At 40.7% G+C, this 23,977-nt stretch overlaps 2 protein-coding genes across 5 annotated transcripts in view; one reads left to right on the top strand and one right to left on the bottom strand.

Annotated features, from left to right (window-relative positions):
* SOX6 (SRY-box transcription factor 6) overlaps nucleotides 1-23,977 on the top strand; it is a 766,932-nt gene that overhangs the window by 50,108 nt on the left and 692,847 nt on the right. The window lies entirely within an intron of this gene.
* LOC101015537 (10 kDa heat shock protein, mitochondrial) lies at nucleotides 9,388-9,910 on the bottom strand. The gene has a single exon (XM_003910176.4). The coding sequence runs from the start codon at nucleotides 9,828-9,830 to the stop codon at nucleotides 9,522-9,524; it is 309 nt and encodes a 102-aa protein (XP_003910225.1). The 5' UTR covers nucleotides 9,831-9,910; the 3' UTR covers nucleotides 9,388-9,521.

Genomic DNA, 23,977 nt, shown 5'->3' with positions numbered 1-23,977 from the left:
AGGCCTCCCTAGAAGCTGAGCAGATGCTAGCACCATTTTTCCTGTACAGCCTGCAGAAATGTGAGCCAAGTAAACCTCTTTTCTTAATAAATTACTCAGTCTCAAGTATTTCTTTTTTTTTTTTTTTGACACAGAGTCTTGTTCTGTTGCCCAGGCTGGAGTGCAGTAGCATGATCTTGGCTCACTGCAACCTCTGCCTCACAGGTTCAAGTGATTCTTGTGCCTCAGCCTCCCAAGTAGCTGGGATTACAGGCATGTGCCCCCACACCTGGCTAATTTTTTGGGTGGACAGAGTTTCACTCTGTCACCCAGGCGGGAGTGCCCTGGTGTAATCTTGACTCACTGCAACCTCTGCCTTCTGGGTTCAAGCGATTCTCCTGCCTCAGCCTCCCAAGTAGTTGAGATTACAGGTGCCTGCCACCAATTCTCAGATATTTCTTTATAGCAATGCAATAATAGCCTAACACAGAAAATTGATACTGAGGAGTGAGACTTTGCTATAAAGCTACCTGAAAATGTGGAAGCAACTCTGGAATTTGGTAATGAGCAGAGATTGGAAGAGTTTTGAGGGACAGAAGACAGGAAAATGAGGGAAAGTTTATAACTTCTTAGAGACCAGTAAATTGTTATGACCAAAATGCTGATAATGATATGGACAGTGAAGGCCAGGCTGCTGAGGTCTCAGATTGAAATGAGGAACTTGTTAGGAACTGGAGCAAAGTTCACTCTTGATATACCTTATCAAAGAACTTTGCTGTATTGTGTATTGTGTCCATGCCCTAGAGATCTGTGGAAGTTTGAGCTTGAGAGTAATGACATAGGGGTATCTGGCAGAAGAAATTTCTAAGCAGTATGTTCAAGATGTGGCCTACTTTCAGATACAGGAGCAAAGAAATGACTTAAAGGTGGAATTTATATTTAAAAGGGAAGCCAAGCGTAAAGATTTGGAATATTTGCAGCCTAGCCATGTCACAAAGAAAGAAAAAGTTTTTTGGGAAGAGGGATTTAACCATTTGCTAGAGATATTTGCATAACTAAAAGGGAACTATGTGCTAATAGCCAAGACAACTGGGAAAAGGCCTTGAAGGCATTTCAGAGACCTTTGTGGCAACCCCTTCCATCACAGACCCAGAGGTCTAGAAGGCAAGAATGCTTTTATGCGCCAGGCACATGACCCCACTGCCCTGTGCAGCCTTGGGACACAACCTTCCACATCTTGGCTGCTGCAGCTCTAGCTGGGCCCCAAAGGGGCCCAGATGCAGCTCGACCTGCCACCTTGGAGAATGCAAGCTCTAGGTCTTGATGGTTTTCACATGGTGTTAAGCTTGCCAGCACACAGAGTGCAAGAGCGAAGGCTTGGCAGCCTCCACCAATATTTCAGAGAATGTATGAGAAAGCCTAGGTGCCCAGGCAGAAACCTACTGCAGGGTACAACAGTACAGAGGAGAAATGTGGGATTGGAATCCCAACACAGAGTCCCTACTGGGGCATTGCCTAGTGGAGTTGTGAGAAGGAGGCCACTATTCTACAGACCCAAGAATGACAGATGCACTGACAGCTTGCACCTTTTCCCCAGAAAAGCCATAGGCACTTAGCTCTAGTCCATGAGAGCAGCTGTGGGGGCTGCATCCTGCAAAGCCACAGGGGTGGAGCTGTCCAAGACCTTGGGAGCCCACCTCTTGCACTAGTGTGCCAGGGATGTGGGACATGGAGTCAGAGGAAATTATTTTGGAGTTTTAAGGTTTAACGAATGCTCTGCTGGTTTTTTCAAACTTTAATGGGGCCTGTAACCCATTTCTTTTGGCCAGTTTCTTCCTTTTGGAACAGAAATGTTTACTCTGTGCCAATATTCCCATTGTATCTTAGTAGTAAATAGCTTGTATTTTGGTTTACAGGCTCATCATTAGAAAGTACTTGCTTTGTCTTAGATGAGGCTTTGGATTTGGACTTGGGACTTGGAACTTTTGAATTAATGCTGGAGAGTTAACACTTTGGGGGATTGATGGGAAAAAATACATGATTGTATTTTTTTTTAATTAAAAAATTTTTTTTTTTTTGCAGTGTGAGAAGAACATGAGCTTTGAGAGGCTAGGAATGCAATGATATAGTTTGAATGTATGTCACCACCAAATCCCATGTTGAATTGTAATCCCCAAAGTTGAAGGTGGGGCCTGGTGGGATGTGTTTGGGTCATGGGGGCAGATCCCTCATGGCTTGGTGCTGTCCTCATGGTAGTGATTGAGTACTCATTAGATCTGGTTGTTTAAAAGTGTGTGGCACCTTACCCACCTCTTGCCCCCATTCTCGCCATGTGAGATGTCTGGTACCGCTTTACCTGCCATAAGTAAAAGCTCTTGAGGCCTCCCCAGAAGATGAGCAGATGCTGGCACCATGATTTCTGTGCAGCCTGCAGAACTATGAGACAAGTAAACCGCTTTTCATTAGAAATTACACAGTTTCAGATATTTCTTTTCTTTTTTTTTTTCCCGAAGGGAAAGGCCTTTCTTTTTATTTTATTTTATTTTATTTTTTTTATTTTTATTTTTAATTATACTTTAAGTTCTAGGGTACATGTGCATAACATGCAGGTTTGTTACATATGTATACTTGTGCCATGTTGGTGTGCTGCACCCATCAATTCGTCATTTACATCAGGTATAACTCCCAATGCAATCCCTCCCCGCTCCCCCCTCCCCATGATAGGCCCCGGTGTGCGATGTTCCCCTTCCCAAGTCCAAGTGATCTCATTGTTCAGTTCCCACCTATGAGTGAGAACATGTGGTGTTTGGTTTTCTGTTCTTGCATTAGTTTGCTGAGAATGATGGTTTCCAGCTGCATCCATGTCCCTACAAAGGACACAAACTCATCCTTTTTTATGGCTGCATAGTATTCCATGGTGTATATGCGCCACATTTTCTTAATCCAGTCTGTCACTGATGGACATTTGGGTTGCTTCCAAGTCTTTGCTATTGTGAATAGTGCCGCAATAAACATATGTGTGCATGTGTCTTTATAGCAGCATGATTTATAATCCTTTGGGTATATACCCAGTAATGGGATGGCTGGGTCATATGGTACTTCTAGTTCTAGATCCTTGAGGAATCGCCATACTGTTTTCCATAATGGTTGAACTAGTTTACAATCCCACCAACAGTGTAAAAGTGTTCCTATTTCTCCACATCCTCTCCAGCACCTGTTGTTTCCTGACTTTTTAATGATTGCCATTCTAACTGATGTGAGATGGTATCTCATTGTGGTTTTGATTTGCATTTCTCTGATGGCCAGTGATGATGAGCATTTTTTCATGTGTCTGTTGGCTGCATGAATGTCTTCTTTTGAGAAATGTCTGTTCATATCCTTTGCCAACTTTTTGATGGGGTTGTTTGTTTTTTTCTTGTAAATTTGTTTGAGTTCTTTGTAGGTTCTGGATATTAGCCCTTTGTCTGATGAGTAGATTGCAAAACTTTTCTCCCATTCTGTAGGTTGCCTGTTCGCTCTGATGGTAGTGTCTTTTGCTGTACAGAAGCTCTTTAGTTTAATTAGATCCCATTTGTCAATTTTGGCTTTTGTTGCCGTTGCTTTTGGTGTTTTAGACATGAAGCCCTTGCCCATGCCTATGTCCTGAATGGTATTACCTAGGTTTTCTTCTAAGGTTTTTATGGTATTAGGTCTAACATTTAAGTCTCTAATCCATTTTGAATTAATTTTCGTATAAGGAGTAAGGAAAGGATCCAGTTTCAGCTTTCTACTTATGGCTAGCCAATTTTCCCAGCACCATTTATTAAATAGGGCATCCTTTTCCCATTGCTTGTTTTTGTCAGGTTTGCCAAAGATCAGATGGTTGTAGATGTGTGGTGTTATTTCTGAGGCCTCTGTTCTGTTCTATTGGTCTGTATATCTGTTTTGGTACCACCAGCATGCTGTTTTGGTTACTGTAGCCCTGTAGTGTAGTTTGAAGTCAAGTAGCGTGATGCCTCCAGCATTGTCCTTTTTGCTTAGGATTGTCTTGAGTATGTGGGCTCTTTTTTGGTTCCATATGAATGTTAAAATAGTTTTTTCCAATTCTGTGAAGAAAGTCAGTGGTAGCTTGTTGGGGATAGCATTGAATCTATAAATTATCTTGGGCAGTATGGCCATTTTCACGATATTGATTTTTCCTGTTCATGAGCATGGAATGTTCTTCCATTTGTTTATGTCCTCTTTCATTTTGTTGAGCAGTGGTTTGTAGTTCTCCTTGAAGAGGTCCTTCACATCCCTTGTAAGCTGGATTCCTAGGTATTTTATTCTCTTTGTAATAATTGTGAATGGGAATTCACTCATGGTTTGGCTCTCTGTTTGTCTGTTATTGGTGTATAGGAATGCTCGTGATTTTTGCACATTGATTTTGTATCCTGAGACTTTTCTGAAGTTGCTTATCAGCTTAAGGAGATTTTGGGCTGAGACAATGGGGTTTTCTAAATATACAATCATGTCATCTGCAAACAGGGACAATTTGACTTCCTCTTTTCCTAATTGAATACTCTTTATTTCTTTCTCTTGCCTGAATGCCCTAGCCAGAACTTCCAACACTATGCTGAATAGGAGTGGTGAGAGAGGGCATCCTTGTTTTGTGCTGGGTTTCAAAGGGAATGCTTCCAGTTTTTGCTTCCAGTATGGTATTGGCTGTGGGTTTGTCATAAATAGCTCTTATTATTTTGAGATACATTCCATCAGTACCTAGTTTATTGATAATTTTTAGCATGAAGGGCTGTTGAATTTTGTTGAAGTCTTCTTCTGCATCTATTGAGATAATCATGTGGTTTTTGTCATTGGTCTGTTTATGTGATGGATTATGTTTATTGATTTGCATATGTTGAATCAGCCTTGCATCCCAGGTATGAAGTCGACTTGATCGTGGTGAATAAGCTTTTTCATGTGCTGCTGGATTTGGTTTGCCAGTATTTATTTTTATTTACATATTTTTTGAGATAGAGTCTTGCTTGGTCGCCCAGGCTGGAGTGCAGTGGTGGAATCTTGGCTCACTGCAAGTTCTGCCTCCTGGGTTCATGCCATTCTCTTGCCAGTATTTTATTGAGGATATTCACACCAATGTTTATCAGGGATATTGGCCTAAAATTCTCTTTTTTGTTGCGTCTCTGGCAGCTTTGTTATCGGCATGATGCTGACCTCATAAAATGAGTTAGGGAGGATTCCCTCTTTTTCTATTGATTGGAATAGTTTCTGAAGGAATGGTACCAGCTCCTCTTTGTACCTCAGGGAGAATTTGGTTGTGAATCTGACTGGTCCTGGACTTGTTTTTGTTAGTAGGCTATTAATTATTGCCTCAATTTCAGAACCTGTTATTGGTCTATTCAGAGATTCAACTTCTTCCTGGTTTAGTCTTGGGAAGGTGTATGTGTCCAGGAATTTATGCATTTCTTCTAGATTTTCTAGTTTATTTGCATAGAGGTGTTTATAGCATTCACTGGTGGTAGTTTGTATTTCTGTGGAATCAGTAGTGATATCCCCTTTATCATTTTTTATTGTGTCTATTTGATTCTTCTCTCTTTTCTTCTTTATTAGTCTTGCTAGTGGTCTATCTATTTTGTTGGTCTTTTAAAAAATCAGCTCCTGGATTCATTGATTTTTTGAAGGGTTCTTTTTGTGTCTCTATCTCCTTCAGTTCTGCTCTGGTCTTCGTTATTTCTTGCCTTCTGCTAGCTTTTGAATGTTTTTGCTCTTGCTTCTCTAGTTCTTTTAATTGTGATGTTAGGGTATCGATTTTAGATCTTTCCTCCTTTCTCTTGTGGGCATTTAGTGCTATAAATTTCCCTCTACACAGTGCTTTAAATGTGTCCCAGAGATTCTGGTATGTTATGTCTTTGTTCTCATTGGTTTCAAAGAACATCTTTACTTCTGTCTTCATTTTGTATTTACCCAGTAGTCATTCAGGAGCATGTTGTTCAGTTTCCATGTAATTGTGCAGTTTTGAGTGAGTTTCTTAATCCTGAGATCTAATTTTATTGCACTGTGGTCTGAGAGGCAGTTTGTTGTGATTACTGTTCTTTTATACTTGCTGAGGAGTGTTTTACTTCCAATTATGTGGTCAATTTTAGAATAAGTGTGATGTGGTGCTAAGAAGAATGTATATTCTGTTGATTTGGGGTGGAGGGTTCTGTGGATGTCTTTTAGGTCTGCTTGGTCCAGAGCTGAGTTCAAGTCCTGGCTGTCCTTGTTTTCTTTCTGTCTTGTTAATCTAATATTGACAGTGGGGTGTTCAAGTCTCCCACTATTATTGTGTGGGAGTCTAAATCTCTTTTTAGGTCTCTATGGACTTGCTTTATGAATCTGCATGCTCCTGTATTGGGTGCATATATATTTAGGATAGTTAGCTCTTCTTGTTGAATTGATCCCTTTACCATTCTGTAATGGCCTTCTTTGTCTCTTTTGATCTTTGTTGGTTTAAAGTCTGTTTTATCAGAGACTAGGATTGCAACCCCTGCTTCTTTTTGCTTTCCATTTGCTCGGTAGATCTTCCTCCATCCCTTTATTTTGAGCCTATGTGTGTGTCTGCACGTGAGATGGGTCTCCTGAATACAGCACACTGGTGGATCTTGACTCTTTATCCAATTTGCCAGTCTGTGTCTTTTAACTGGGGCATTTAGCTCATTTACATTTAAGGGTAATATTGCTATATGTGAATTTGATCCTGTCATTATGATGTTAGCTGGTTATTTTGCCCGTTAGTTGATGCAGTTCCTTCATAGTGTCTATAATCTTTACAATTTGGCATCTTTTCATAGTGGCTGGGACTAGTTTTTCCTTTCCATGTTTAGTGCTTCCTTCAGGAGCTCTTGTAAGGCTGTCCTGGTGGTTACAGAATCTCTCTGCATTTGCTTGTCTGTAGAGGATTTTATTTCTCCTTCACTTATGAAGCTTAGTTTGGCTGGATATGAATTTCTGGGTGGAAAATTCTTTTCTTTTAGAATGTTGAATATTGGCCCCCACTCTCTTTTTGCTTGTAGGATTTCTGCAGAGAGATCTGCTGTTAGTTTGATGGGCTTCCCTTTGTGGGTATCCCAACCTTTCTCTCTGGCTGCCCTTAACATTTTTTCCTTCATTTCAACCATGGTGAATCTGAAAAAATTATGTGTCTTGGAGTTGCTCTTCTTGAGGAGTATCTTTGTGGTGTTCTCTGTATTTCCTGAATTTGGATGTTGGCCTGCCTTGCTAGGTTGGGGAAGTTCTCCTGGATGATATCCTGAAAAGTGTTTTCTAACTTGATTTCATTCTCCCCATCACTTTCAGTTACACCAATCAAACATAGATTTGGTCTTTTCACATAGTCCCATATTTCTTGGAGGGTTTGTTCATTTGTTTTCATTCTTTTTTTTCCTCTAATTTTGTCTTCTCACTTTATTTCATTAATTTGATCTTCAATCACTGATATCCTTTCTTCCACTTGATCAAATTGAAATTGAAATTTGAATTTCGAAAAACAATTGAAACTTGTGCATGCATCATGAAGTTCTTGTGCTTTGGTTTTTCAGCTCCATCAGGTCATTTAAGGTCTTCTCTATACTGTTTGAGTTAGCCATTTGTCTAACCTTTTTTCAAGGTTTTTAGCTTCCTTGTGATGGGTTAGAACATGCTCCTTTAGCTCACAGAAGTTTGTTATTACCAACCTTCTGAAGCCTACTTCTGTCAACTCGTCAAACTCATTTTCCATCCAGTTTTGTTCCCTTGCTGGTGAAGAGCTGCAGTCCTTTGGAAGAGAAGAGGCAGTCTGGTTTTTGGAATTTTCAGCTTTTCTGCTCTGGTTTCTCCCCATCTTTGTAGGTTTATCTACCTTTGGTCTTTGATGTTGGTGCCCTACAGATGGGGTTTTGGTGTGGATGTCATTTTGTTGATGTTGGTGCTATTCCTTTCTGTTTGTTAATTTTCCTTCTAACAGTCAGGCCCATCAGCTGAAGGTCTGTTGGAATTTACTGGAGGTCTACTCCAGACCCTGTTTGTCTGGGTATCACCAGCAGAGGCTGCAGAACTGCAAATATTGCTGCTTGATCCTTTCTCTGGAAGCTTCGTCCCAGAGGGGCACCTGCCTGTATGAGGTGTCTGTTGGCCCCTACTGGGAGATGTCTCCCAGTCAGGCTACACAGGGGTCAGGGACCCACTTGAAGAGGCACTCTGTCCATTCTCAGAGCTCGAATGCAATGCTGGGGGAAGCACTGCTCTCTTCAGAGCAGTCATACAGGGGCGTTTAAGTCTGAAGAGGCTGTCTGCCTTTTGTTCAGCTATGCCCTTCCCACACAGGTGGAATCTAGAGAGGCAGTAGACCTTGCTGAGCTCTGGTGGTCTCTGCCCAGTTCGAGCTTACTGGCTGCTTTGTGAGCATAAAACTGCCTACTGAAGCCTCAGCAATGGCAGACGCCCCTCCCCCCACCAATCTGCAGCATTGCAGATCGGTCTCAGACTGCTGTGCTAGCAGTGAGCAAGGCTCTGTGGACGTGGGGCCCACCAAGCCAGGCATAGGAGGGGATCTCGTGGTTTGCTGGTTGCTAAGACTGTGGGAAAAGCTCAGTATTTGGGCAGAAGTGTATTGTTCCTCCAGGTACAGTTTGTCGCGGCTTCCCTTGGCTAGGAAAGGGAAATTCCCTGACCTCTTGCACTTCCTGGGTGAGGCAACGCCCTGCCCTGCTTCAGCTTGCCATCCGTGGGCTGTACCCACTGTCCAACCAGTCTCAATGAGATGAACCAGGTACCTCAGTTGGAAATGCAGAAATCACCCATCTTCTGTGTTGATCTCGCTGGGAGTTGCAGACTGGAGCTGCTCCTATTCAGCCATCTTGAAGCAGTACCAGTTTCAGATATTTCTTTATGGCAATGCAAGAATAGCCTAACACAATTTGAAAGCTAAATAACATACTTCTAAATAAATAGATTTTAAAAAGAGATTAGAAGGTCAATTTAAATGGAAAGACAATGAAAACATATTAAAACTTGAGGAATGTTGTTCAATTAGTCCCTATAGGGAAGTTTATATGACTGAAAGCCTGTATTAGAGAACAAGAAAAGTCTCAAATCCATCATCTCAGCTACACATTAAGAAGTAGAGAAAGACAAGCAAACTAAACCCAAACTAACCATATGGAAAGAAACAATAAAGATGAAACTGAATGTTAATGAAATAGAGAACACAAAAACAGTAAGAAAAAATCAGTGAAATCAAAATTGGTTCTTTGAGATTGATAATGTTGCTAAACATCTAGTCAGAGTGATAAGGAAAAAAGATAAAAGAAACACATGAATATTCTACAGATACTGAAAGGATAATAGAAGAACTTTATGCCTATGGGTTGAATAGCTTAGATGAAATTGAAATCAATTTCTTAAAAGACACACTACCAGTTTTTTTTGGAGACACTGGATGTCATTAGTTTATTATAAAAGAGAACTATGGAAATTATTTACATGATGAAAGATTTCAGAACTTCAGTGGAATGGGCAGCTTCATGTTGATGCCATTTCAATAGTGATTTATTTCAGTCTAGGTACTTTCCAAGAATGTCACCATCTCTAAATAGGAAATAATCCTTGTCATCTAGAACTACTTTGGTGCCTCCATACTCTGGCAGAAGAACTTTATCTCCAACTTTCACGCTAACCGGTTGAATCTCTCCACCCTTTCCTTTAGAACCCGATCCAACAGCGACTACTGTTGCTTGCAATACTTTTCCTTGAGATTTTTCTGGAAGCATAATGCCTCCTTTGGTTACAGTTTCAGCAGCACTCCTTTCAACCAACACTCGGTCAAAGAGTGGAAGAAACTTTCTAAACGCTTGTCCTGCCATGACTCCCTCCGCCTCAGACTCGTACTCTGCTATAGTGTAGCGCCGCAAGGAGAGACTCGCGGTGCAGCTCTGGCGACACGTGACTGAAATCAATTTCTTAAAAGACACACTACCAGAGCTTACTTAAGAATAAATGAATAACCGTAGTATCTATATATTCATTAATGCAATTGGTTTTGTAAGTCAAAATCTTCTCAAAGAAAATTCCAGTGCCAGATAGCTTCACTGGCAAATTCTACCAAACATTTAAAGGAGAAATAATACTAATCAGACACAAACTCTTCCAGAAAATTTATGATGGGAATAGATGAGGCTAGAATTACTCTGACACCAAAACCATACAACAACATTATGAGAAAGAAACTCAAACTCACAGATCAATACTCCTTACAAAAACAAATTTAAAATTTAGAAAAGTGTAACAAATTCAATCCAAATATGTAGAAAGGATAATTCATCATGACCAAGTGGACTTTCCTCTGAGGAATGTAAAATTGTTTTAACATTATATAATCAGTTAATGCTGAGTAATATAAACAAAAATGGTGGAGTAGAGAAGTCCCAAAGTCCATCCCTCCAGAAAAACTGGCAAAAAATTTGAAGATCGAGATTTTTAAAACTTGAAACAATTCAAAAGCTTACAGCAACCAGGGAAATATTTAATAATAATTAAATAAAACCCTGAATCTCTGTAAAATAACTTTGTAACACTTTAACTTACTCAGGTTTTCCTCATTTCCCATCTTGGTGGTGGTTTTAAAGACAGCTCACATTCCAACTACAGGTACGTAGTACAAGTGGGAGCAGCATGGACCTTATTCCCAAAGAACTGTGGCTTTGACCTGTCTGGTGCTTCCATGAAGTATTACATAAAAGGCTTGCCATTAGTTTGTTTAACTCAGAGCTTTCTCACAGATGAGATGGCTACCCTGGAGGTATATAGTTTGTAAACATTTAAAAGCAAATGTTTTTATTGCTGCCACATGGGGAGAGGCATAATAGTTGGGGGAAGCAGTAGAGTAACCAAAAAGCTCAGGAGGAAAGGCTGGGGAAAAAGATATTTTTCCCCAAAATATCTCTTCAAAATATCTCTTTGAGATATTTCCCCAAAATATCTAAGCGTAGAGTAACCAAAAAGCTCAGGAGGAAAGGCTGGGGAAAGAGATACAAGCTTTGAAAAGTACCTACATATTCCTGGTAATCTAGAAGGCCAACTGCATGCCCAGGACTGAGTACATACTAAAAAAAAAAAAAAAAAAACAAAACCCGAGAAAGACCCCAAGTTTTCTTCTTGGAGTGACTTTTAGGCTCTGTGTAAGCAGGAATTGAGGACTAAGGAAGTTGTAAACTGTGTGTTGAAGGCATGCTCAACATATACGAAGCCCTTTTACAAAGACTGGGAGGTTTTTTTTGTTGTTGTTGTTGCTGTTTGATTTGGGTTGATTCTAGGCATTTAAGGAAATCTCTGTCGAACTATTAGATGACCACAAAGTTCATGGGACAGAATTCAGTAGCTACATGTGACAAAGAATACAGACTTTACAAATTTGTTTAGAAAAGTCACTAAATAAACAAAACAACTACAACAAGAAGCAGCAAAAAACCCCAGAGAAGGTGGAAGATTATGATTTCCAGAGATTTCACATTATAGTTGTCAAAGTATCTGATATTCAACAAGTATAAAGAAACGAGAACATATGGCTCATGGACAAGAGAAAAAGAAATTTATAGAAACTGTTCCTGAGGAAGCTCAGATATTGGACTCACTAGACAAAGATTTTATATCAAGTATTTTAAATATTCTCAAATAGCTAAAGGAAACAATTTGCAAATAAGGAAACCATGAGACTGATGTCTCACCAAATGGTGAATATCAACAAAGATGTAGAAATTATAAAAAGGAACCAAATAGAAATTATGGTGTTGAAAAGCATAATAACTGAAATGAGAAATTCACAAGAAGTGTTCAAATCAGATTTGAGCAGACAAAAGAAAGAACCCATGAAACTGAAAATAGGTCAATTGAGATTATGCTGAAGATCAGGAAAAAAAAAAAAGAATGAATAAAAATGAGCAGAGCCTCAGAAACCTGTGGGACTGTTTTGCATAGTTGGAGTCCCAGAAGAGAGGAGAGAAAGGGACAGAAAGAATGCTTAAGGAAATAATGGTTTAAAACTTTCGAAATTTGACAAAAGGCATAAAGCTATACATCAAAGAAGCTCAACAAACTCCATGTAAGATAAGTTAACAGAGAGCCACATGAAGATAAGTTATAATTAAACTATTAACAGCCAAAAATAATCTTAAAAATAGCAAGAGTGAAGTGACTTACGTGTAGAGAGCCTCAATAAGTTAACAGCTAATTTTTCATCAGAAATCATGGAAGTCAGAGAGCAATGGGATGATGTCTTCAAAGTAATGAAATAATCCACAAAGAATTTTGTATCTGGCCAAACTGTCTTTCCAATATGAAGGAAAATTTAAGACATTCTCAGACAGACAAAAACTGAGTTTATCTCTAGTAGACCTTACCTACAAAATATGACAAAGGGACTTCTTCAAGCTGAAATGAAGGGACATTAGACAATAAGTTGAACCCAGACAAAGACATAAAAAAATCACTTATCAAAGTGCTACCTATTTTTCATTTGTAAGTCTTCTTTTTTTTTTTTCTAAAGTTTTAAAAGATAATAGCATAAACCAATAATTATATATCTATGGCTGGATGTGGTGGCCCATGACTGTATTTTTAGCTACTCAGGAGGCTGAGGTGGGAGGATCACTTGAGGCTGGGAGTTTGAGATCAGCCTGGGCAACATAATGAGATCTCATCCCTAAATATAATTTAAAAAATAGCTGGATGTTGTGGCATGTGCCTGTAGTCCCAGCTACATGGGAGGCTGAAGCAGGAGGATCATTTGAGCCAAGGAGTTCAATGTTGCAGACAGCTACAATAATTCCTAGGTATTGAACTTTATTTGTGGTTATTGTAAATGGGATTATATTTTTTGTTTCTTTTTCAGATTGTTCACTGTTGGTATATAGAAATGCTACTGATTTTTGTATGTTGATTTTGTATCTTGCCACTTTACTGAATTTGTTGATCAATTCTAGTAGTTTTTTTGTGGAGACTTCAGGTTTTTAAAATATAAGATCATATCATCAGCAGACAAGGATAATTTGACTTAGTCGTTTCCAGTTTGAATGCTATTTATTTATTTATTTATTTATTGAGACAGAGTCTCACCCTGTCACCCAGGCTGGAGTGCAGTGGCATGATCTCAACTCACTGCAACCTTCCTCTGCTTCCCATGTTCAAGCAATTCTCCTGCCTCAGCCTCCTGAGTAGCCAGGACTACAGGGGTGTACTACCACACCTGGCTAATTTTTGTATTTTTAGTAGACACGGGGTTTATGTTGGCCAGGCTGGTCTTGAACTCCTGACCTCAGGTGATCTGCCTTCCTTGGCTTCCCAAAGTGCTGGGATTACATGTGTGAGCTACCATGCCTGGCCTTGGCTGCTCTTTATTTCCTTCTCTTGTCTGATTGCTCTAGCTAGGACTTCAGTACTATGTTGAATTACCATGGTGAAAGTGGGCATCCTTGTCATGTTTCAGATTAAAGATAAAAGGCCTTCAGTTTTTCCCCATTCAGTATGATATTAGCTGTGGGTTTTGCAAATATGAGTTTTATTATGTTGAGGTATGTTCCTACTGTACCCAGTTTTTTGAAAGATTTCAGCCTGAAGGGATGTTGAATTTTATCAAATGCTTTTTCAGCATTACTTGAAATAATCATATGGTTTTTGTCCTTCATTCTGTTGATATGATGTGTTACATTGGTTGATTTGAGTATGTTGAGAGATCCTTGCATCCTCGAGGTAAATTCCACTTGATCATGATGAATGATATTTTTAATGTGTTGTTGAATTTGGTTTGCTAGTATTTTGTTGAGGATTCTTGCATCAGTGTTCATCAGGGATCTTGGACTGTGGTTTTCTTTTTTTGATACATCTTTGTCTGTTTTTGGTATCAGGGTGATACTGGCCTCATATAATGAGTTTGGAAGTATTTCCTCCTTCCTCTCCTTTTTTTTTTTTTTTTTAGAATAGTTTGAGTTGGATTGATATTAGTTCTTCTTTAAATGTTTGGTAAAATTCAGCAGTAAAGCCATCAGGTTCTGGACTTACCTTTACTTGAATACTTTATTATGGCTTTGAGCCCATTACTTGTTATTAGTGTGTTTGAGATTTCTTCATGGCTCAATCTTGATAGGTTTTATGTGTCTAGGAATTTCTTTCTTTCTTTTGGTATTTCAATTGATTGGCATACATATAATTGCTCATAGTAGCCTCTAATTATCCTTTGATTTTCTGTGGTATCAGTAGTAGTGTCTCTTTTTTCATCTCCGATTTCATTTACTTGGGTCTTTTCTCTTTTTTTCTTAGTCTGGCTGAAGATTTGTCAATTTTGTTTATATTTTCTAAAAGACAACTTTTTGTTTCATGGTTCTTTTGTATTCTTTTCTTCATTTCAATTTCATTTATTTCTACTTTGATCTTTATTATTCTGCTAATTTTGGGTTTGGTTTTCTCTTGCTTTTCTAATTCTTTAAGACACATTGTTAGGTTATTTGAAGTTTTTCTCTTTTTAAAATGTAGGTGCTTATAGCTATAAACTTCCATCTTAGTACTGCTTTCACTTTCACTGTATTCCTTTTTTTTTTTTTTTTTTTTTTTGAGGCAGAGACTTGCTCTGTTGCTCAGGCTGGAGTGCAGTGGCATGATTTCAGCTAACTGCAACCTCCGCCTGCTGTGTATATATTTAGGATAGTTAGATCTTCTTGTTGAATTGAATCTTTTATCATTATGTAATTCCCTTCTTTGTCTTTTTTGATCTTTGATTCCCTTCTTTGTCTTTTTTGATCTTTGTTGGTTTAAAATCTATTCTGTTTGAAATTAGGATTGCAACCCCTGCTTTTTTCTGATTTCCATTTGCTTTATAGGTTTTCCTCCATCCCTTTATTTTGAGCTTTGAGCCTGTGAGTGTCATTACATTTGAGATGGGTCTCTTGAAGGCAGCAGCAGCAACCACTGGGTCTTTGATATTGTTTGGCTATTATCCCACCCAAATCTCATCTTGAATTGTAACTCTCATGATTCCCACGTGTCATGGGAGGAACCTGGTAGGAGGTGGTTGAATTATGGGGGCGAGTATTTCCTGTGCTGATAGTGAATTATAGTCTCATGAGCTATGACGGTTTTAAAAACTGGAGTTCCCTTGCATAGCATCTCTTTTTGCCTACTGCCATCCATGTAAGATATTACTTGCTCCTCCTTGCCTTCCATCATGATTGTGAGGCCTCCCCTGCCACGTGGAACTGTGAGTCCAATTAAACCTGTTTGTTTTGTAAATTGCCCAGTCTCAGGTGTGTCTTTATCAGCAACATGAAAATGGACTAATACAGTTTTGTGTTTTTATCCAGCTTTCCACTCTGGACCTTGTAAATGGGGCATTTAGCCAATTTGCATTTTAGGTTAGTATTGATATGTGTGGATTTCATCCTGTCATTGTGTTGTTAGCTGGTTATCATGCCAGCTTGTTTGTGTGGTTGCTTTATAGTGTCACTGCTCTGTGTATTTAAGTGTGTTTTTGTATCAGGTGGTAACATTCTTTCCTTTCTATGTTTAGTGCTCTTTTCAAGATCTCTTGTAAGGCCGGTCTGATGGTAACAAACTCCCTCAACATTTGCTTATCTGAAAAGGATCTTATTTTTCCTTCACTTAGGAAGCTTAGTTTGGCTGGATATAAAATTCTTGGTCGAAGATTTTTTCTTTAAGAATATTGACTGTAGGCCCCCAATCTCTTCTGGCTCATAGGGTTTCAGCTGAAACATCTGGTGTTATCTTGAGGGTATTCCCTTTGTAGGTGACCTGCCCTTTCTCTTTAGCTGCCTTAATATTCTTTCTTTCATTTCAACCTTGGAAAATCTGATGACTTTGTGTCTCGAGGATGATATTCTTGTGTAGAATCTTTCAGGAGTTCTCTGTATTTCCTGTATCTGACTGTTGGCCTCTTTAGCCAGGTTGGGGGAGTTTTCATGGATGATATCCTGAAATACGTTTTCCAAGTTGTTTGTTTTCTCCTCCTCCCTTCCAGGGATGCCAATGATTAGTAGATTTGGTCTCTTTACGTGATTCCGTATTTCTTGGGGCTTCTGTTCATTTTTTTTTTTCATTTTCTTTTCTTTATTGTTTTCTGCCTGTCCTATTTCAGAGAGCCAGTCTTCCATTTCTGAGATTCTTTCCTCAGTTTGGTCTATTCTGCTGTTAATACTTATGATTGTATTGTGGAATAATTGTATTGTGTTTTTCAGCACTGTCAGATCTTTTAGGTTCTTTCTTATACTGGCTATTTCATCCTTCAACTCCTGTATCACCTTATTGAGATTCTTAGTTTTCTTGGATTGGGTTTTGCAAGTCTCCTGAATCTCAATGATCTTCATTCCTATCCATATTCTGAATTCTATTTCTGCCATTTCAGCCAGCTCAGCCTGGTTAAGAACTCTTGTTGGAGAACTGGTGTGGTCATTTGGAGGTCATATGACACTCTTATGTGTAACTCTTGAGTTACCAGAATTATTGTCTTGGTTCTTTCTCATCTCTGCATGTGGCTATTTCTTGCAGATTGGGTATAGTCAATAGACTTCTTTTCTGGATATTTTCACAGGGCTGAGGCTTTGTGCAGGGTCTTTATTTGTAGCTTACTTTTTGTCTTTTGTTTCATAGTGGGGTATGTTAGTCAGGTCCTTTTGGTGTTGAAGCTTTGGTGTGTGATTTAGTAGGTGACACTTAGATGTATTGGTCAGTTGGTGGGCTCTTGCTCAGTTGTGTGACTTTCCTATATTTCCTCACAGTTGCAACCATGATCCCTCTCATGGAGTGATGGGGGCTTCTCTTCCCATTGAGTGATGGCTGTGGTTCATGGCTTTGCACACCTGGGCTGCCCACTGCAGCTCTGGCATGATCTCAGGGTTTATGTTTCTTCCCCATCTTGGAGGCAGCAGAGGAAGGGACCTCAGTAGTGGTTGTGGCCAAGGGTCTTTTGCTTGTCTTCTGAGGGCTTCACCCAGAGAAATGCAGGTCAGCAATTGCTCTGCAAACAGTGCAGTATGAAGTCTGTGCTGTGGGCACAAGTTGGGGGTTCCCTGTCTGGTGACAAGCAGGGGGTGTGGGTGTGACCTGTGGTAGATAGATTGGCCTCCTCTCCTTGGACTAACTGCAGTTTGTTGGAGGTGTGAATAAAGTACTTAGAGTCTTTGCTCCTTCATTAAGCCCAAGTGTAGCAAGGGCAGTTTCACTGCAGAGGCAGTGGCAGAGAGGATTTCAGTTGCCCTTGGGGGTTCCACCTCCAAGAAACATGAAGTCACTGTTACTGGGGGTGTTCAGCCAGTGGGGTGGGGTGGCTGTACTGCTGGTATGAGCTTGGGGGTCTGCTTATTGGGGAGGAGGGGGTTGAAGGCTCGCAGGGAGGAGAGATTGGTCTCTTCTGCGTATGTTGTGTATGGTGCTCTGTAAGCTTGGGTGTAGCCCTCAATCTGTTTCTTTCTTCCCCAGACGAAGGGCATCAGGGATAGAACTGTTACTGTGTCAGTGGCAGAGGGGCTGTTTTATGCTTCTGGGATCCTCTCCCCAGGGAAACTCCAGGCACTACGACTAGGTATGCTTAGCCATGGGTGTGGCAGCTGTTTTGTGTCCATGAGTTGGGGGCCTTGCCTGGTGAAGGGCGGGGGTAGAGATTCCCAGGGAAGGGTGCTGGACTCCTCGCCCTGTGGTAGCTGTGGTATGCTGGGGGTGCCAACATAATGACTCAGCCCTTTTTTCCTTCCTAGTTTGATGGTTGTTAGGTTGTATGACTGCAACTGTAGTGGCAGAGCAGTTGTAGGTTGATTCTAGGATTTTCTCCTCAGAGAAGTGCTGTGTTATCTCTGATTGTGGTGATCAGGTCGGGGCAGGGTGGTTGTGTCAGAGTTCCAGATTGTGTGGCTCTGCTAAGTAAGGAGAAGTGAGGACTGGGATCTGCTTGGAGAACAGTGGCCACTTTTCTGTGAGGTGGTTGCTCTGTGCTGGGGGTTGGGATGAGTACCTGATTTCCACAGACTCTCCCAAGCCTGGAGACAGCAAGGGCAAGGGCTGTAAGAAAGCAAAGATGGCAACCCACCCCTCCCACTGGGAGTTCTGTCCAGGGAATTGCAGAGATGCCACTGGCTCAATAGCCCCAGCAGGGGATGGCTGAAGGCCCAGGGCCTGGAGGACCTGCCCAGTGAGCAGGTATGGGAATAGGCACCCATGTAACACTCTGGCCACTTTTCTGTAGGGCTGCTGCAGTGTGCTGGGGTTCTGCTCCAGTGCCTAGTTGTCTTGGATTTTTCAGTACCATTTCCCTGGGTCGGGGAGGTTCCCTTGGCTCCATGTTGCTCTAGGATGGGCTGCTGTCCTGCCTTGCTTTGAAAAGTTTTAATTTTCTTTTTAATTTCTTCATTGACCCCCTGTCATTCAGGAGCATGTTGGATAATGTCCATGTACTTTTATTGTTTCCAAGATTCCTCTTGTTATTGATTTCCTTTTATTCCATTATGGTCAGAGAAGATACTTGATATAACTTCAATTGTTTTTCAATTTTTAAAGACTTGTTTTGTGGCCTAACATATGGTCTATCCTTGAGAATGATCCATGTGCTGAGGAGAATGAGATGAAATTAGAACATTAGATGAAATGTTCTGTAAATATCTATTTGGTCCATTTGTTCGATAGTGCAGATTAAGTCCAGTGTTTCTTTGTTTATTTTGTGTCTGAATAATTTGTTCAGTGCTGAAAGTGCGGTGTTAAAGGCTCCAGCTAATATTGTATTCGGATCTATTTCTCTTCTTAGTGCTAGTAATATTTGCTTTGTATAGTTGGGTGCTCCAGTGTTTGGTGCATATATATTTATAATTGTTATATCCTTGCTTGTTGACCCCTTTATCATATAATGACCTCTTTTCTTTTCTTTCTTTCTTTCTCTCTCTCTCTTCCCTCCTTCCTTCCTTCCTTCCTTCCTTCCTTCCTTCCTTCCTTCCTTCCTTCCTTCTTCCTTCCTTCTTCCTTCCTTCCTTCCTTCCTTCCTTCCTTCCTTTCTTTCTTTCTTTCTTTCTTTTCTTTCTTTCTTTCTTTCTTTCTTTTCTCTTTCTTTCTTTCTTTCTTTCTTTCTTTCTTTCTTTCTTTCTTTCTTTCGCAGAGTCTTACTCCGTCACTCAGGCTGGAGTACAGTGCTGCAATCTCAGCTCACTGCAAGCTCCGCCTCGCAGGTTCACACCATTCTCCTGCTCCAGCCTGCCGAGTAGCTGGGACTACAGGCACCCACCACCACGCCCGGCTAATTTTTTTGTATTGTTTTAGTGTAGACAGGGTTTCACTGTGTTAGCCAGGATGGTCTCGATCTCCTGATCTTGTGATCTGTCCGCCTTGGCCTCCCAAAGTGCTGGGATTGCAGGCATTCTTTGTTTCTTTTTATACTTTTTGTCTTGAAATCTGTTTTGTCTAAGTGTAGCTACTCTTGCACTTTTTGGTTTCTATTGGCATGGAATGACTTTTTCCATTTTTTAATTTTCAGTCTGTGTGTGTTTTTATAGGTGAAGTGTGTTTACTGTAGGCAACAGATTGTTGGGTCTTGTTTGTTTAATCCATTCATCTGTTCTGTGTCTTTGATTGGAAAGTTTAGTCTATGTACATTCAGTATTATTATTGATAAGTAAGGACTTATTCCTGATATTTTGTTATTTGTTTTCTGGTTGGTTTATGGTCTTCTCTTCCTTCTGTCCTTTCTTTCTGCTGTCCTTTTAGTGAAGGTGATTTTCTCAGACGATAATTTTAATTTCTTGCTTTTTATTTTTTGTGCATTTTTTTTTTTGATGGAGTCTCCCTGTGTCATCTAGGCTGGAGTGCAGTGGCATGATCTTTGCTCACTGCAGCCTCTGCCTTCCGTGTTGAAGCATTCTCCTGCCTCAGCCTCTGGAGTAGTTGGGACTACAGGTTGCACTTCCATGCTGGCTAATTTTTTATTTTTTAGTGGAGATAGGGTTTCCCCATGTTGGTCTGGCTGGTCTTGAACTCCTGACCTCAAGTGATTCACTGCCTTGACCTTCCAAAGTGCTGGGATTACAGACGTGAGCCACTACGCTGGTCTGTTGTATGTTTTTTGATATTACCACGAGGCTTGCAAATACTATCTTATAACTTATTATTTTAAACTGATAACTTGACACTGATTGCATAAACAAGCAAGCAAGCAAACAAGCAAAGAGAAAATGAATAAACACATTACACTTTAACTTCATCCCCCTGCTTTTTAACCTTTTGTTGTTTCTATTTATATTTTATTATACTATCTATTTTTTGAAAATTTGTTGTAGTTATTACTTTTGGTGGGTTCATCTTTTAGTCTTTCTACTGAAGATTTGTGTAGTTAATGCATCACATTTACAGTGTTATATCTGCATTTTTCTATGTACTTACTATTACCAGTGAGTTTTGTATCTTAAGATGATTTCTTCTTGTTCATTAACATCCTTTTCTTTCAGATTGAAGAAGTCCCCTTAGCATTTTTTGTAGGATAGGTCTTATATTGATGAAATACCTCACCTTTTGTTTGTCTGGGAAAGTCTTTATTTCTCCATGTTTGAAGGATATTTTGACTGGATATACTATTCTAGGATAAAAATGTGTGTGTGTGTGTGTGTGTGTGTGTTTTTTTTTTTCCTTCAGCACTTGAAATAATTCATGCCACTCTCTCCTGGTTTGTAAGATTTCCACTGAAAAGTCTGCTGCTAGACATATTGGAGCTCCTTTGTATATTACTTGTTTCTTTTCTCTTGTTGATTTTAGGACTCTATTTTTAACCTTCATCCTTGATCTGAGGGAGTTTGCTTATTTGTCTTCTTTGGGTTATATCTGCTTGGTGTTCTATAACCTTTTTGTATCTCAATATTGATACATTTTTCTAGGTTTGAGAATTTCCCTGTTATTATCCTGCTTTGTTTTGTTTTCTTATTGAGACAGGGTCTGGCTGTTGCCCAGGCTGGAAAGCAGTGGTGTGATCTTGGTTCACTGCAACCTTCATCTTTTGGGATCAAACCATCCTTCTACTTCAGCCTCATGAGTAGCTGGGACTACTCAGCTGGGACAGGTGTGCACTACTATGCCTGGCTAATTTTTTATTTTTATTTTTTTTGGTAGAGATGGGGTTTTTCCATATTATCCAAGCTAGTCTTGAACTTCTGGACTTGGCTTCCCAATGTGCTAGGATTATAGGCATGAGTCACCATGCCCAGGTGTTACTATATTTTGAATAAACTTTCTATCTCTATTTCTCCCTCCACTTTCTCTTTAAGGCCAATATTTCTTAGATTTGCCCTTTTACGACTATTTTCTAGATCTTATAGGCATTCTTATTTTTTATCTTTTGTCTCCTTTGACTCTATATTTTCTTTTCTTTTGAGATGATGTCCCACTCTGTCATCCAGATTGGAGTGCAGTGGCATGATCTCGGTTCACTGCAACCTGTGTTCCCAGGTTCAAGTGATTCTCCTCCCCCAGCCTCCTGAGTAGTTGGGACTACAGGCACCCGCCACCATGCCTGGCTAATTTTTGTATTTTTAGTAGAGATAGGGTTTTGACATATTGGCCAGGCTGGTTTCAAACCCCTGATCTCAAGTGATCTGCCTGCGTTGGCCTTCCAAAGAGCTGGAATTATAGGCATGAGTCATCACACCCAGCTGACTCTCTATTTTCAAATAGCCTGTCTTCAAGCTCACTAATTCCTTCTTCTCCTTGATCACTTCTGCTGTTAAGAGACTCTGATGCATTCTTCAGCATGTCAGTTGCATTTTTCAACTCCAGAATTTCCATTTGATTCTTTTAAATTATTTCAATCTGTTTGTTAAATTTACCTGATAGGATTCTGAATTTCTTCTCTGTGATACATTGAATTTTATTGAGTTTCCTCAAATAGCTATCTTGAATTTTCTTTCTCAAGGGTCACATATCTTTCTCTTTTCAGGATTTGCCATTGGTGCCTTATTTAGTTTGTTTGGTGAAGTCTTGTTTTTGATCATGTTTTCCTGGATAGTGTTGATGCTTGTGGATGTTTGTTGCTATCTGGGCACTGAAGAGTTAGGTATTCATTGTAGTCTTTGCAGTCTGGGCTTGTTTGTATCTGTCCGTTGTGGGGAGGATTTGCAGGTATTTGAAGGGACTTGGGTGCTGTGATCTCAGTTTTTGGTCTGTGTCTGCATTAGGTAGCAGTAATGCTCAGCCAAGTAATACTGTGGCTCTTGTAGACTCATAGATGTGCCAGCTTGGTGGTCTTAGATAAGATCCAGAAGAATTCCCTGGATTACCAGGCAGAGACACTTGTTCTTTTTCCTTACTTTCTCCCAAACAATCTCTCTGTGATGAGCTGCCTGGATTTGGGGCAGGGGTCACACGAGCACCCCTATGGCCACCACCACTGCGACGGCAGTGGGTCAAATCTAAAGCTAGCACAGCCCTGGGTCTCATCCAAGGCCTGCAGCAACCACTGCCTGCCTATTGTCTATGTTTACTGAATGCCCTAGGCCTCTGTCATAAGCAGGAGGTGAACCCAGCCAGGCTTGTGTCCTTCCCTTCATGGTAACAAGATCCCCCCAGTCCTGGGCAGGTCTAGAGATGCTGTCCAGGATCCACGGCCTGAAGTCAGAAACCTTAGGAATCTACCTGGTGCTGTATACTGCTATGGCTAAGCTGGCACCAAAACCACATGATAAAGTCCTTCTCACTGTTTTCTCTACTTTCTACAAGCAGAGGCGTTTTCCCCTGTGGCACCTCTGCCCCGTGGCACATACTGCCTTGCTACCACAAATGTTCATTCAAGGCCCAAGGTCTTTTCGGTCAGCTTGTGGTGAATGCTACCAGGCCTGGGACTCTCTCTTTAGGTCAGTGGGCTCCCTTCTGGCCCTGAGCAGGTCCAGAAATACCACTGAAGAACAAAGGCTGGGAATTGGGGACCTTAAGAGCCTGCTTGGTGCTCTACCCCACTGGTATCAAGCTGCAAGACAAAGTCCCCTTTAGCCTTCTTTCTCCTTTTCTCAAGCAGAAAGAGTCTCTTCCCATATTCACCAAAGCTGAGAATTTGCTGTGTCACATTTGAAGCCAGCAAGTCTCCCAGTTTTACCCAAGGCCCATGATAAATACTGTCTGGTTACCCCTGCTGATTATTCAGGCCCAAGGGCTCTTTAGTCAGCAGATGATGAATCCTGCCAAGACTGGGTCCTTACCTTCAAGGTATCAGGTTCCCTTCTGGCCCAGGGTGTGTCTAGAAATATCATCCAAGAGCCAGGACCTGGAATAGGGGCTTCAGGACTCTGTCTGGTGCCCTATCCTACTGTGACTGAGCTAGTATCCAAGTTGCAAGACAAAGTACTCTTTACCCTTTGCTCTCTTTTCCTCAAGCAGAAGGAAGGAGTCTTTCCTGGAGTTTTGGGCTGCACTGCCTGTGGTTGAGACAGGGGTGGTACAAGCACTCCCTTGGCTTCCCTGCTGGTAGTTCACTAGGTCATGTGCCCCCCAAGTCCACTGGCTCCGAGTCCAGTACAGCACCAGCACGTGCCCAGGAATAATAGTCCTTGTGGCCTAGACTGCCTTTCAAATTTATTTAGGACCCTAGAGGACATTAGCCTGTGGTGGTAAGGCTTACCAGAATTCAGATTCTGATTGCTGGGATGGGTAATTCCCTTCTGGCTAGTTCTGGTCTAAATACTCCCTCCACAGGCACCAGCTGAGATCTGCCTGGTGTTGCTTTCTGCTGTGACAGGGCAGCTCTGAGTTCCAATGCTAAGTCCCCCAATCACTGTGATGTCTCCCCGAAGTGTACAGATTCTTTCTCCATTCCATGTGGCCTGTGCCAGGGGATGGGGTAGGGGTGGCATCGACAATTCAAGACTGTCTTTTCCACTCTCTTCAGTGACTTTTTCAGTGATATGAAGTTAAAATTAGGTACTGTGATTGCTTACCTGATTTTTGGTTCTTATGAATGTGCTTTTTTGCATGTAGATAGTTGTTCAATTTGGTGTTC

This window comes from Papio anubis, chromosome 12 (assembly GCF_008728515.1).
Source record: "Papio anubis isolate 15944 chromosome 12, Panubis1.0, whole genome shotgun sequence".
Lineage (NCBI taxonomy): Eukaryota > Metazoa > Chordata > Mammalia > Primates > Cercopithecidae > Papio > Papio anubis.
This window is presented reverse-complemented; position numbering and strand designations above follow the sequence as displayed.